This window comes from Molothrus ater, chromosome Z, assembly GCF_012460135.2.
Source record: "Molothrus ater isolate BHLD 08-10-18 breed brown headed cowbird chromosome Z, BPBGC_Mater_1.1, whole genome shotgun sequence".
Taxonomy (NCBI): domain Eukaryota; kingdom Metazoa; phylum Chordata; class Aves; order Passeriformes; family Icteridae; genus Molothrus; species Molothrus ater.
Genome location: NC_050511.2, coordinates 69129540 through 69144181, shown reverse-complemented (window position 1 = coordinate 69144181; position 14642 = coordinate 69129540). Strand labels below are relative to the sequence as shown.

Genomic DNA, 14642 nt, shown 5'->3' with positions numbered 1-14642 from the left:
TGTTTGAGTCCTTTGGGGTCCTGTGTTGCAAACTTGGTTCAAAATTACTGAGTTATAAACAAATGGCAAAGGCCACAACTCTTAAGTGGAGACTTGGCTCCATGGGCCAAGGCTTTACCAAAACACCACGACAGGGAGTTCTCTGGTGAAGTGACCAAGAGCCTGCAAGATAATTTCTTGCATTATACTTTTTTTCCTGACCCAGAGATGGGGCAACTGAGAGGTGTTTTCAAAACTCTTATTCCATTTTCAGTCTCATTTGAAGGGTGAGACAATACAGATGTTGTAATTCACTCCATCACAATCAGAAGCCAACTATTTCCTAATTACAATACATTATAAGAGTTTCTTGGCCTGTCAGCTTTGGCCACACCATGCTGTAGATGCCTTAAAGCCAATTATCTAAAACTACCCCTCGTGGGTGTCACTACAGTGCATCTTTCACAGTTCTGTTTCTCCACAGTATCCAGCCTTATTTGCAAGGCCGCCCTTTGTAGCTTGTTTCTAGCTCCATTTCTCTCTCAGCAATGTCTGTCCATTCATTCCATGGCATTTCTAAGCCAGCATTTCTTGTCCCAAGGTTTGCACACTGTGTGAGCCTTCTGTCAGGCTTTGAGAACTCTCCATAAATCCATTTCCTGCATCAGTAGTCATGAGAAGGCGGTGAGGAAATCCTTCTGTTTACCCGAGGAGTGCAAACATTTGTATCACACCTAGACCAGACTGCACCCAGCTGTAAATTCCTGCCACTCCACTGGCACCTGGCAATCAGACGCTTGTGAATCTGCCCCTTTTTGTTTTGTTTCTGTGCCCACGCAGGTGGAAAGGCTGATCAAGGAGCGGGGCTGGGAGTTCATGTGGAACGAGCGCCTGGGCTACGTGCTGACCTGTCCCTCCAACCTGGGCACGGGGCTGCGCGCAGGGGTCCACGTCAAGCTGCCCAGGCTCAGCAAGGTACACGGCACTGAAATGGGACAAAAGTGACATAAATGTGACATGGTTTAAGTGTGACGTGGGCCAGCTCGCCTGGGGTGCAAGGGAGCAGAGGAGAAATGAGAGCTTAGGGAACTGCACATTACCAGGATGTGTGTAACGAGGTCTGGGGATAGTGCATGGCTAAAGGAGCATGCTGTAATCCTGCGAATTGCTGCATTTGTTGTGGAATTCAATCTGCTTAGTGGGAGGCCACACAGAGGGGCTGTAACCAAAGGAGTGAGAGAACTGTCCACCTCTGCCTGTGCTTGTGGCAGCGCTGTGAGGGTCACAGCATTGCAGTGACTCAGTACACACACTGGAAGGCACAATGGAAACTCAAGGCTGTTTCTCCTGACAGGACCCCAGGTTCTCCAAAATCCTGGAGAACCTGCGGCTGCAGAAACGTGGCACCGGCGGCGTGGACACGGCTGCTGTGGCTGACATCTACGACATCTCCAACCTGGACCGCCTCGGGCGCTCTGAGGTAAACTGCTCCTCTTGGGGTTTCCTTCTCTTTGGAGCTTCCTCCCTGCTTTTTAGCTGAGATCTGTACTGGTATAGGCCAGTTTCCCTCTGCTGAGCTCAGTGGATCCGTGGCAGTTTTTACTCCTCGTGAATCTGGCCCAGTGGAAATGCTGACCGAAAGGAGAACTGTTAACACGCATGAAGTGCTTGGTAAATGCTCCTGTCCTGGCAGTGAAAAAAACCCCAGCCCTGAGCAAGCTGCACAAACATGTGCTGAGGATCTCCATGAGGGTCTGCAGGTGCTGGAAGGAAGCAGGCATGGGGTCCTAACCCACACAGGGACTCAGGCACTAAAGCAAGACCTGGTGAAGGGTGTTGTGCTGAGTCACACACTTCCTCCAGGGTTACACAGCAGCACAAAGCTTCCACCCCACAGTGACTGAGGAGCTGGGGCTGTTTTCACATGTCCTCTGTGGCTCTCAGACAAGAGAGCTGTGTGGTCTTGGTGTGAACAGCCAGGTGTCTGCTGAGGAAGGCAGGAGCCTCCCCTGAAATGGAAAATGCAAACCCCCTCCCTCTGAATTGTTGTAATTTTGAAATTAAGGGGCTCTCAGGCAAAGATATGGGAGTAGGAATAACAGGTCTGTACTAGGAAAAATAAAATAAAAATGAAATAGTACAAACAACAGAAACAAACCAGTGCCAGAGTGAGAGCAGGCCCTGTCCCCTGTGTGTCAGGGGGTGGCACAGCCCCATCCCATGGGGGCTCAGCCCTCCTGCAGTGCCAGCTGTGGCTCTGCTGGAGCAGGGATCCTGCACAAGGGGGGAGTTTTCCTCTGCAGCTCCAGGGCTGCTGCAGATGGGCCTGGGGTCCCTCTGGCCATGCAGGGCAGCAGAAGCTGCTCCTCTGGCAATGCACTGGGCAAAGGCTGCTGGGCTGTCCCAAAGCTCAGATTGGATCCAGGTAGGAATGCTTGGCTCCTCCCCTGGGCGGAGCATCTCCCCATGGGATGATGGGATTGGATCAGCCCTGCAGGGACACTCAGTGGCCATGGACAGAAGGTAATTAATAATGAATGGCCATGGACAGCAGAGATCTCCTGGAGGGAGGATTGGCTGTGGGAGAGATAAAGAAAACTGCCCCACTTCTGCTTCCATCTTTCATTGCAACCTAGGCTCTGTGTTTAAACCAGAGACTGAAATCAGGGCAAAGATTTAACAGTGAGCCCTGAGCCTTCCCTGTAGGGCAGAGGCTGCAGTGAGGTGGGTGCACCTCAGATGTTTGCTGCAAAGCCATTTCAGAGAGAAGGAACATTTGTAGTCCCAGAGCGTGGAAATGACCCTGCAGCCTGGAGCAGCTGCTCCCCTCCTGCCAGCTCGGCTCCCACGCCTCACTCCAGCTTCATGCTTAATGATTTTATGAGCCAGAGCAGTTCCTAAGAGCACAGCTAATGAGGATGGGGGGAAACAGCCGTGCCCGGGAGCTGCTGCTCCTGCCACAGCTCTGACTGAGCCAAACCCCATGGCTGTGGCAGGCTGGGTATGGATGCAGGCTGGTCCTGGTGCTGCAGCCCAAGACCTGGGGCCAGCCCCATTCTGGGCAGGTTTTCATAACAGAAAAACAACCCTGGGATAATGCACCTGGGTGACAGCAATGTTAACCCAGCCCACAGTGCCCTCCCTTCCTGGCTCACCTGCCAAGGGGACAGCCCAGCCAGGTGACCACTGCTCTCTAATCCAGATGTGCCTCTGAATGTCCCCATGGCCAGAGACACAGGTCTGGACACTTCAAACATTGAAGTTTAATGCAGGCTCTTTGGATCCAGAATGAAATAAGTAGCAGGAAACAAAATAAATAAGAGTGAAATACTATTAAGCTGTATTATTTGCCAAAACAGCCAGTGACAAACACATCTATTAACACCTGAGACATCATCATGTGTGTTTTATATTAAAGTAACATTAATAATAAAAAAGAGGATTACACAGCATGATGAATTGAGTCCTGCTGACAGACAGCCTAAGCCTACAAATTTTTGCTTCCATGAAGAGTTCCACTGAAGTCAGTGATGCCTCCTATAGCAAGGATCCAAAGGATTAAGGCAACAGCTAAGACAGAAGCCCTACCTTGGAGATTCACGAAATCTAAACAAGACAAGACATACCCAAGGGGATAAGAAAAGTTTTATTATAGGATAATTTTTTTCAGTACATAATTAAATAAATGCCATTATGCGGTAAATGTGTTTGCAGAACTGAATTATGCTCCCAAAGGTGCAAGATAAAACTCTTTGTATTCCTGCTCTGTTTCAGTTACTGGTCAATGCAAACTTAATATGAAATTTGTTTTCTTATGGAGGCTGCAAATTCAGACCTCTGAATTCCCAACACAGCTAGTCTGTAAAAGACAATAAAATAAACTGCTAAGCCACTGAAATGCTTTATAGTAAAAACAAATCCCTTGAAAATCAGCAACTGCCACAATAAAGAGACAATGGGATTTAGTCTTCACACTTGGTTTCAACAAGCCAGTGATTAAAGGTTGCTAATGAACCATTTCATGGAGATTAAGAAATACCAGCTTTATCTTGCTGCCGCAGAGTGACACAGGGTCTGTGGTCCTTAAATGTGTGCTGGGGACAGGGCCCCTTGTGTTCTCCAGCAATGTTGAAACAGGTTATGAAGACACCAGCACCCCCTGCCATACAGTTTTATGAATTTTGGTGCTTCTCTGGGCCTGGAGTGAATCCCACCTTTGGCAGTGTCACTGATGCTTGGAGTGGCTGCCTAGAACAGGGGCTAGACAAGATTAAGGGAAGAAAAGCAGCTATTTATTAGAGGCCTTCAAAAGATACAGTTTGTTTGGGCTTTCAGAAGCCTCCAATGGACTACACCAAGGTGGTTGATGGTTTACCTTTATGAGTTTTTCATAAAGGTAAAAGTTTGGTCCATTTGCATTTCAGGGGTTAATCCTCCAATTACAGCTCCAGGTAATGAAGTAATTTTCTCCAGGTGTGCCCCCCTCAATTCACTGCTGTTTTCATCTGAGACAATAAGGTGTCCTTGAGTTTCAGGCCTAGAGAGAAATTGTTTTGTCTGAATAAAATGGGAAAACAGTAGGGAAAACACGGTATGGAGTTTAGAATTACACACTAAAGCAGTACAGGATCTACAAAATGTAAAACCTGGATCCCAAGGCATGAAGTGAGGAGTGCTGAGCTCTGTGTGCTGAGCCTGGCAGGACGGGCAGGCTGCTCCCCACGGGGCCATGGCCACCTGCAGGGGAAGGACACAGCTGGGCTCTGTGAGCCCCCTCAGGCACTGTCCATGTCCCAGCCACACCAAGGACACCCACCCTGAGCCCCGGCAGCATTCAGGGCTGGTGTGAACCAGGACAAGCAGCCTCCTTCGTGCTCCCCTTGCACCACCATCCCTCCCAATTCACTGCCACGCCTCTGTGCTCACACACCCTGCAAGCATGGGGCGTTTTGGGCTTGGGAGCTGGGGAGACACAGCAAGGACTTCGGTGCTTCATCAGGCACTGCCTGGCAGGGCTGAACACTCACAGCACAGCTGCTCGGTGCCCTCACCCTCGTGCAGAGTGGGGAACACTCGGGGCCAGGCGTCCCTGCTCAGCGAGGCCCTGCACCCTCTCGGGGGTCATGTTTGAAACAGGTCCCTCAGCTCCTGCCTCAACACCTTGTATAGGGACTTCTGCCTGGCTGGTTTGTTCCTCTGGGAGCACACTTTGGTGGAAATAACTTTAGGGACCTAACTGAAAGTTTCTGCTGCTCAGGGCGAGCAGGAGAATGGAATTACTGTGGCTTTGCACAGTGTGTACTCCCTGAGCCAGAGGCGGTGTGAAGTCTGTGGCCCTCCTCACTTTCAGCTTTGTCTGCTGTGGTAACAGCACAAGCCAACTTCCCACTCTTCTATTAACAGATGAGCTAAACCCTCTGGTACCACAACTCTCCTCTTGTTGTTGTAGGTGGAGCTAGTCCAGATTGTCATCGACGGGGTGAATTACCTGGTGGACTGCGAGAAGAAACTGGAAAGAGGCCAAGACATCAAGGTGCCACCCCCCCTGCCTCAGTTTGGCAGGAGATGAAGTTGCTGGTGATGGCCGCAGCTGAGGGCAAACGTGGCTGCCTTTGTGATGGAAAGGCATCCCTGTACATCTCTGTATAAATGCATTGTGTAATAAAACACTGCCTGACACCTCAGGTCTCCTCCATGCCTGGCTGCACCACAAAGTGCTCTGGGTGCAGCTTTATTGGGGTTTACCCACACAACCACCTTGGGATGCTCTTTTTTGCGGGATTGCTTCCCTTCCTTGGCTGGTGATAAGGAAAGCACCACTTCAGCTGTGCAAAAAGCACAAATCTCTAATTCTGTGGAGCACTTGTGGACATATTTACAATGCCATCCTGCTCATTTCTGCCCTGTGCCCTTGGCCTGCAGCAACCTGTCCCAAAACCCAGCAGGCAGATCAGTTTGCTGATATTCTGCATCTCACCTAAACCTGCCCAGCTCCAGTCCCCTCCTGCAGCTCTCAGCCTCAGAGGTAACAGGGTTTGGCTCAGCTGCCACTCCCCAGAGTGCCTGAGGATGTGCTGCCACGCCAAGGGACATCTCCGTGCTCACCATGGTCCACGTGCTCAGCAGCACAGTGGAAAGGAAAAAACCAGCAAGGGCTGACAATCCCACTGATTGCTGCTCTTTTTGCATATGGAAACGCAGTGCTTCACAGCCAGAACACCAGTTCCCAGGCAGGTCCCTGGGTGAGTCATATCTGCAGAGCTGTGGCTGGATAGCTGGCCCGTAACTGGCTACAGACTTTTAAAAGTCACAATTGGAAGCTAATTGAGAGCTACGTGGTGAATTAGCTGCTCTTGAAAATCAGCAGCAGGGTGTGCTGGCTCAGAAGGAGAGCTGCTGAGTGTGGAGCAGGCTGGAGCTTCCATGTGATTACTGTTACTTCCTCATCTATGCTGGGCACATTCCCTAGCATTTTGCTGCTGGCTTTCCAAATGGTGGTTAATAATAGTAATTCTGGGGGAAGGAATCAGACTATTGCTGATTTTACATAGAAGTCAAATAAGCAAAACTGGAAAGGCTCCACTGTTAGCCCTCCAAAACTCTCAGGTCAACACAAAATCCAGCTGTGGGCCAAGTGTCCTCAGATTTTAGCCTGTATTTTGCTTTTCTCCTGCTGATGGAGGAAATGGCAGCACAATGTCCAGCAGGCTGCCCCTTGCTAACAGCAATCCTGAGGGGCTGATGTGGGTCTGGTGGCTCTTTCAGTGCCTTTAACAGCCTGGAGGATGAGGTGCATCACTCACCAGCCAGTCCACTGATGGTACCATGTGGTGTTTGCAGGGGTCCCAGGATGAGGGAAGAGATGAGAATCTTGGCTCCATGTTTCAGAAGGCTGATTTATTGTTTTATGATATATATTATATTAAAAGAAAATTATATATTAAAACTATACTAAAAGAATAGAAGAAAGGATTCCATCAGAAGGGAAGGAAAGGAGAAAGGAGAAGGAGAGAAAGGAAAGGAAAGGAAAGGAAAGGAAAGGAAAGGAAAGGAAAGGAAAGGAAAGGAAAGGAAAGGAAAGGAAAGGAAAGGAAAGGAAAGGAAAGGAAAGGAAAGGAAAGGAAAGGAAAGGAAAGGAAAGGAAAGGAAAGGAAAGGAAAGGAAAGGAAAGGAAAGGAAAGGAAAGGAAAGGAAAGGAAAGGAAATCTTGTGACTCTCAGACAGTCCAAGACTGATTGGCCATTAATTAGAAACAACCACATGAGACCAACCCCAGATGCACCTGTTGCATTCCACAGCAGCAGATAACCATTGGTTACATTCTGTTTCTGAGGCCTCAGCTTCTCAGAAAAAATCCTAAGGAAAGGGTTTTCCATAAAAGATGTCTGTGACAGTACCACATGAGAGCTGGAGAGCAGGGCTGCTCTTCAGAGAGCATTTCACAGTGGAAGTGGGCTGCTGGAAACCTCGTGGGGTCCAGCAGAGGCACAGCCTGGCAGGAGAAGGCTAAGAGAGCATCCTAATGATGCCCACCACTGTCTGCAGCAGGGCAAACCAGGCTCAAGGCTCTCCTTGGGGGCCAGAGTGACAGAACAGGAGGCAACACACCCAGGATGGGACACTGGGAATTCCTGTTACTTATTGGAGAGGGCTTCTGCCCTGTGAAGGTGGTCAAGTTTTGGAACAGAACAGACCCAGAGACACCCAGAATTCAGGGAGCAAGGTTCTGATCCACACTGGGGCTGGGTTGGGATTGGTGGGTGTTTTGGGACAGAACCCCTCCAGACCCCCAGCCTACACAAAGGTGTGATTCCCTGGCTGAAACAACCACTGCAAAATGCCTGAGATCAGCAAATGACCCAGAGCAATGCCCTGGCCATCCTGTGCTCTGACCAGACAGGGAATTGTGAGTCTGCACAAAATAGGGACACCCAGGTATGACTTTCTCCCTGCTCTGCTCCAACTGTGGCATTCTCTGCATTGCTGGCTTCCAAGCATGTCCCTCACAACCAAAACACTCCTCCTCACATGGATTATTTTGCAGAGGCTTGTTGTCACCCACATTTTCCACTTCTGTGACCTTTCTTTCTCTCCATGATCTCTATACAGCCAGCAAGATCAACTCAGCTGCATCACATGAATGGTGTGTTTTCATTCTTCATGCCACATCCCTAATTAATATTTTAAATTAAACTTGGACAGTGACAAGTCAGTGCAGGATGTCTTTGCTCAGTCCCACTCCCTCATGGCAATGCTAAGGGCAGTTTTCTGGGTGCTTGGAGCCCCTTCTCCTCTGAGTGGAGCCCACCCTGGGGATGGGGTGTGGGGAGCAGGGTCTGTGCCCCTCAGGGCCTTCAGGGGCAGCTGGAGGGTGGCTGCTGCTCTGCTCCACAGGGGTCTGCTCAGGAGAATGAACTTATCCGTGTGGAGCAGAGCACCACAAGTTCATTCTCCTGAGCAGACCCCTGTGGAGCAGAGGTATGTTCTCCTGCAGCAGGAAACAAACAACCTGAAAGGCTTTGTGCCCACACAAAGGAAGAAAAGCATACAGATAATGACTCGACAAGAAAATATTAAAGAAGGTTCAAAAGCTGGGTTTGTGCACTAACTCTTGACATAAAATGTTACTCCTTGTTTCTCATTTTTATTTTCCCCATGCCACAAGTACTGCACTCCTGAGACCCTTTTCTGCCAATAAAACTCTTTGCTGATAGACTCTGATTCTCTATAAATCTTTGAAATTTATTTTATTAAGTGCCCCAGGAGCTATGTGCCATGCCTCAAGCACTTCTCTAATGCTCTTGACAAAGCAGCTAAGGATCAGCAGAAATAATCTCTCAGGTCAAGCTCCATCAAAGCCCAAATGCATCAAAGCCCACCTGTGCTCCATTAGGCAGTTCATGAAGGGTGAGAACTGGGCAGGAATTTCCCATTACAAGACCAGAGAAAACAGCCACTTGAGATGAGATGTTATGAAGGAATTGTTCCCTGGCAGGCCCTGGCACAGGGTGCCCAGAGCAGCTGGGGCTGCCCCTGCATCCCTGGCACTGCCCAAGGCCAGGCTGGACACTGGGACACTGGGAGGTGTTGCTGGCCAGGGTCTGTGCACAAACCACAGACAGGACAGGGCTGCTGGGAACGTGCCTGGAGCTGTTTGATTTCCCAGCATCACTCCCATTCCATGGCTGTGGCAATGGGAAGATGCCACCAGCTCACATCCCAGGCAGCAGACACACAACTCAATGTCACAACTCACTCCAGGAGTTTTTGCCCAATCCCACAAAGCAAAAGCACATTGACAGTGTTTATATCTGTACAGTAACTATTCTATATTGACAGTAGTTCTGTCCAATCACTATAAGCACAGGTACCTGTGGTTAAACAGTGCTTGCTTATTTCAAATACAATACCTGCTTGTGAGCCTTCAAACACAATGCACAGAGCTCCATTATTAAGCTTTAACTTCCCAATATCTTGCTAGATAAACTTTCTGTAGCTTAGGGAGTTATTCTAGACAAGCATTAATACACAGACCATTGCTCTATTTGTCCTTGCTTTTCTACTTTTTACATAATTTTTCTGCTGACCAATCTCATGGCTGCTGCTCAGCTCCAATCCCAGTTCTGCTGTCTCTGGGGCCTGCCTTTTGCAGCTTTCCCAAAACCCTCTGATTTTGTGGATTCCCACAGAAGGTGTCCCTGCCATGGCAGGGGTGGCACTGGTGGGATTTAGGGTCCCTCCCAACCCAAACCAGTCTGTCAAGTCTGTAGCAGCAGCAGGAGTACCTGATCTCACATGTGACACTTCACACCTTGGCTGCCCCAAGGAAAACTGACAATGGGCTCGGCAGGTTCATGACTCTGTCACTCCTGCAGCACAACTGATAAAGTGTTCCTCTGGAAACATCAAAACCAAAAGGGAGCAGATAACATCAGGAATGAGTTACAGCTAATATTTATATGCAGAATTACTTTACTAATGAGATTCGCTGGAATGCAATTTAAGAGCTGCATGCTCATCTCTCTCCTGCAATGCCTCTTACAGTCTGCCTTCAGCCTAAGGTTTAATTACAAGACTAAAGACTTAAACAGTCACTCCTTTCGCCTGCAAAAATGCCTGTGGGAAACACCAAAATGCTCTGCATATGGCACAGAAGTCCTACCAAGCCAAATCTCCCAAGCGGGCACAGAGTCACCTACTGCCCAGCCTAGTGCTGATGACTGACACCACATTTTTAATTCACTCTTAATTACTACACAAAAATATAGAGCTCCTAATGAGAAAATATCAGTTATATTACCGTAATAAGTCTATCAGTGAACAAGGGTAAGGAAAGTATTTTTTTTAATCTACCCACTGTTCAGGGAACTTAGGTGGACCCAGCAGAGAGGAAAGAAAGAGGAAAGAAAGCTGATAAATTATGCCAGTCAATTTTAATCTATTTTATGTCTATTCTATTCTGAATATGCTGTAAGTTTTCAGTGTACACCTTTAAGAGGTATCTGTCTTAGCTCTCATTCTCTCATTCCAGTTTAATGCTCTGCTTTCTGAACCAGCATTTGGGCTTTGAAATTACTGACAATCTGCCTGGTACTTGGCCATAACTGCATGAACTGCTGGCTTTTTACAAAACTTACTTGTATTTATTTTTATTTTTCTGAAGAAATAAGGAATTTATCCTTTTCTTGACCAAGAGGAATATAAGAAATTAATAAGACTGAAAAGACTAGAGCACTCTCCCTTGCTGGTCCCTATGCCAAGGAATCTGCACCTCTGCTGCTCCCTGCAGTTTCAACCTGTTCCTTCTCATTTTCTCTGTGAAATGCAGCAGTTGTCCAAAATACAGTCAAACCTGCAGAAAAGGACTGTATCCAAACACAAGAGGGTAACCCATTCCTCCTTTGTTCATCCATACCTTCAACCCTAGAAATTACAACTTTGTGATCTGAAGACACAAGCTTAAGCCAAGTGCCGTGCAAATCCAGTTTAAATTCATTCATCTCCTCACTGTGGGTTTCTGGAAAAAGCAAAATTACATTCTCCCGTGAGAGAACAGTGTTTTATGCTCAACAGGCAGCCACCAAAGCTAAAATCAGGGAAAAATTATTGTGCTATCCTGACAGTAAATGTCTAACATTCCAACTTGAGACAGTTTCTCAGACTGTCATTTTGATACAAAAATAACAAACAGCAGCTTTGCAGTGGAAAACAGCCAAATAAAATAACTGACCACAGACCTTAACCTTCAAAGGCTTCAGTTCATCCAGGCACTTAAACATTTCCCTGAACATAAAGCAATACATATCTGAGTTGACCCAGCAACAAAAGTTAATGGAGCAACTTATTAAAATATGGTTGTTAAACATCCTGAAGGGGTCACAGCTGGGAGCAACACAGGCTGGTGGAAATGACATCCAGGGCTGGTCAGCCGAGCAGGCTCACTGAAGGGGATGCTGCCCTGGTTATAGCCATCAAAATCCATAAATATTTAAGATTATAAATATAGCACAGGTAATAAGGCAGAGCAGTAAATGCTAAGCCATCTGTTCATCTTATGGAGAATAAATCAAAGTGAACCACCTGCACAGGAGCCTCAGATTATTGCAGACGTAACAGAATTTAAGAGGGAATGGAGCCAAATTTTCCTTTCTCTCCCTGGGCTTACATTCCAATTAAAACAACCAGGAAAATGTCACCCTGACACTCTGGTAGTATTAACTACCCAAACCACACAGGCAAAAAAGAGTGAACAGAGATAACCTCAGTTGTGTGTGTGTGCAAGCACAGCCTCTGGTACCCCCCTTCAGCAGACAAAACCTCCTGTTTGGGGTATGAGGATTATGAGTGCATGAACACTGTGCTGCGTTCAGACAATTTGCTGTTTCTTAGGGAAATTTTTAAAAAATAATAATAAAAAAAAGAAGTTACAATTATTTGCACTGCTGCTGGCTTCTCATAACTCACCTGGGGAGCTCCCAGAGCAGTAATGTCAACCTGGAACAAATCCCACACCAGTGCACATTGAAACAGGTGTGGCCTCTGCCAAGTAAGTGACATTGGAGGTAAATGCTGTCTGGCTGATTGAGCAGGAAGGTGTTAAACACCCTTTTTCACTGCCTGCAAAGCTGGATCTTAAGGGTGGCTGATCCTGCCTAGCTACACATACACATATAAAATTCCAGGCTGGGAAAGACAGGACAGCACATTTAGGACTTCATCAAAGCAGAAAGAAAGCAAGTTGCAGGAGCAATGGGGACCTCATGCTGTGGCTGAGCTGCAACTACACCAGCAAAGGAGGTGTTTTTAATTTTAAGAAGACATACCGGTCCCTTCTGGTTTTATTTCCTGACTTTTAAGCGGCATTCATAAGTTGTTTTTTTTTTTTTTATCTGCAGTCAGGGCTAATTGCTCTTAAACGCGTGCTCGTCCTACCGGCAGCGGTGCAGTGTAGAGAACTCTTGGTGCACACCTCCCTCTAGTGGGCTCAAAACCCCGGAAAATCGGCAAAACCCGCCAACTCCTCTAGGGAAACGCAAGTGTTCGGGATAACTAATTGAGGAAGTGTAATATTCATTATATGTTTTATATAGCCTATGTATAATGCATATACCTTTATAACGCCAACCAGGAAGCGTCATGGGTGTGAAAAATGCCTATTTTATGATTGGCTTTCTGCAAATATTAAAACGAATATTATGTGTGTTGTGCTAGAAAGCAATGCTGTATTCATTCCCTTAAGTAGCGTGTTAAATATAATTTTAGGTTATAACAAAATGTTAAAATAGAAACCATGCTATGTAGGATACTTTTTTTAAAGAAAGGGCTTGCAGCAAGATGGCAGCCACAGGACACCTAAATCTTTCATAGAAATGGAATTTCTTGCTCCATTATCAGGAGAAATGAACTTCTTCCTGCCTCGCTCAGCCCTGAAGAGCTGTCAGGATTCAGAGGAAGCAGCTGACACTGCTCAGACAGAATCCTGTGTTTGAATGGAATTTATGCATCATGGATGAGGTGTATGAATGTGCAACAGGCTGTTGCTTTTAAGGGTTAATCCTCTGTTAACGTGGGTTCTTTTTCGAGTTCGTGCTGCCCAAAAAAAGGTACCAGACATCTGTAACTCTTTGTTTTTATTGTCTCATATTGTCCTAATTCAAACTGTCCAAATTATTATTACTCTAATTGTATTACTATTTTTATAACCATTTTATTACTATTAAACTTTCAATATTTTAAAAACAAGTGACTGACGTTTTTCACAATGGGGATCCAGTGAAATGCTAAAAACGCAAGACGCAGTAGCCTAACTTGAGGCAAGAAGGAAGCATTATTTGGCTTATCAACATTAATTTCAGCTGCTGAGTGGCCTCCTCCGAGAACAAAGCCGGCGATTTACCGGGTCACCCCTCACTGTCCCCAGGTGAGACCCCACCTGCAGAGCTGCCCGGCCCTGCAGGAGCCCTGGGGCTGCTGTGGGGCAGGGCTGGGACCCCAAAGCCTGTGCTGGGCCCGGAGCCCAGAGCCCAGAGCCCCGTGCTGGGCCCGGACCCCAAAGCCTGTGCTGGGCCCGGAGCCCAGAGCCCCGTGCTGGGCCCGGAGCCCAGAGCCCCGTGCTGGGCCCAGAGCCCCGTGCTGGGCCCAGAGCCCAGAGCCCAGAGCCCCGTGCTGGGCCCGGACCCCAAAGCCTGTGCTGGGCCAAGCCCAGAGCCCCGTGCTGGGCCCGGAGCCCAGAGCCCAGAGCCCCGTGCTGGGCCAAGCCCAGAGCCCCGTGCTGGGCCCAGAGCCCCGTGCTGGGCCCAGAGACCAGAGCCCCGTGCTGGGCCCAGAGCCCAGAGCCCCGTGCTGGGCCCAGAGCCCAGAGCCCAGAGCCCCGTGCTGGGCCCGGAGCCCAGAGCCCAGAGCCCCGTGCTGGGCCCAGAGCCCAGAGCCCCGTGCTGGGCCCAGAGCCCAGAGCCCAGAGCCCAGAGCCCAGAGCCCCGTGCTGGGCCCAGAGCCCAGAGCCCAGAGCCCAGAGCCCAGAGCCCCGTGCTGGGCCCAGAGCCCAGAGCCCAGAGCCCAGAGCCCCGTGCTGGGCCCAGCCCAGCGTGGGCAGCAGGGCAGGGGGGATTCTGCCCCTCTGCCCCTCAGTCAGAGCCCACCTGCAGAGCTGCCCCAGCCCTGGGCCAGCCCAGCAAGGAGCTGGAGCTGCTGCAGCCAGGCCAGAGGAGGCTCCAGCACGGGCAGAGGGATGGAGCAGCTCTGCCGGCAGCAAAGGCTGGCACAGCTGCCATTGCTCACCTGGGCAGGAGAAGCTTTGGCCTGAGCTCAGGGTGGCCTGGCAGGGCCTGAAGGGGCTGCAGCAAAGATGGACACAGACAATTGCCAAGGGCTGCAGGGACAGCAGCCAGGCAATGGCTGCCAATGCCAGAGGGCAGGGCTGGCTGGGATCTTGGCAATGAGGAATTGTTCCCTGGCAGGGTGGGCAGGCCCTGGCACAGGGTGCCCAGAGCAGCTGGGGCTGCCCCTGCATCCCTGGCACTGCCCAAGGCCAGGCTGGGCACTGGGACGCTGGGAGGTGTCCCTGCCATGGCGGGTTCCCCACAGCCCCTCACGCACCGCCTCCCGCCCAGCTCCCCGCTCCGCCTGCCCCGGCTCCCGCTCCTCCTCTTCCCGTCCGTCATCAC

The 14642-nt window shown here is 49.2% G+C and overlaps 1 protein-coding gene across 1 annotated transcript in view; it reads left to right on the top strand.

Moving 5' to 3' along the window:
• CKMT2 (creatine kinase, mitochondrial 2) overlaps window positions 1-5689 on the top strand; it is a 34640-nt gene extending 28951 nt beyond the window's left edge. Inside the window, exons 9-11 of the mRNA XM_036403523.2 lie at window positions 820-954; window positions 1334-1459; window positions 5429-5689. Coding sequence (XP_036259416.1) covers window positions 820-954; window positions 1334-1459; window positions 5429-5548 — 381 coding nt within the window. The 3' untranslated portion in view covers window positions 5549-5689. The remainder of the gene's footprint in view (window positions 1-819; window positions 955-1333; window positions 1460-5428) is intronic.
• The last annotated feature ends 8953 nt before the right edge of the window (window positions 5690-14642 follow it).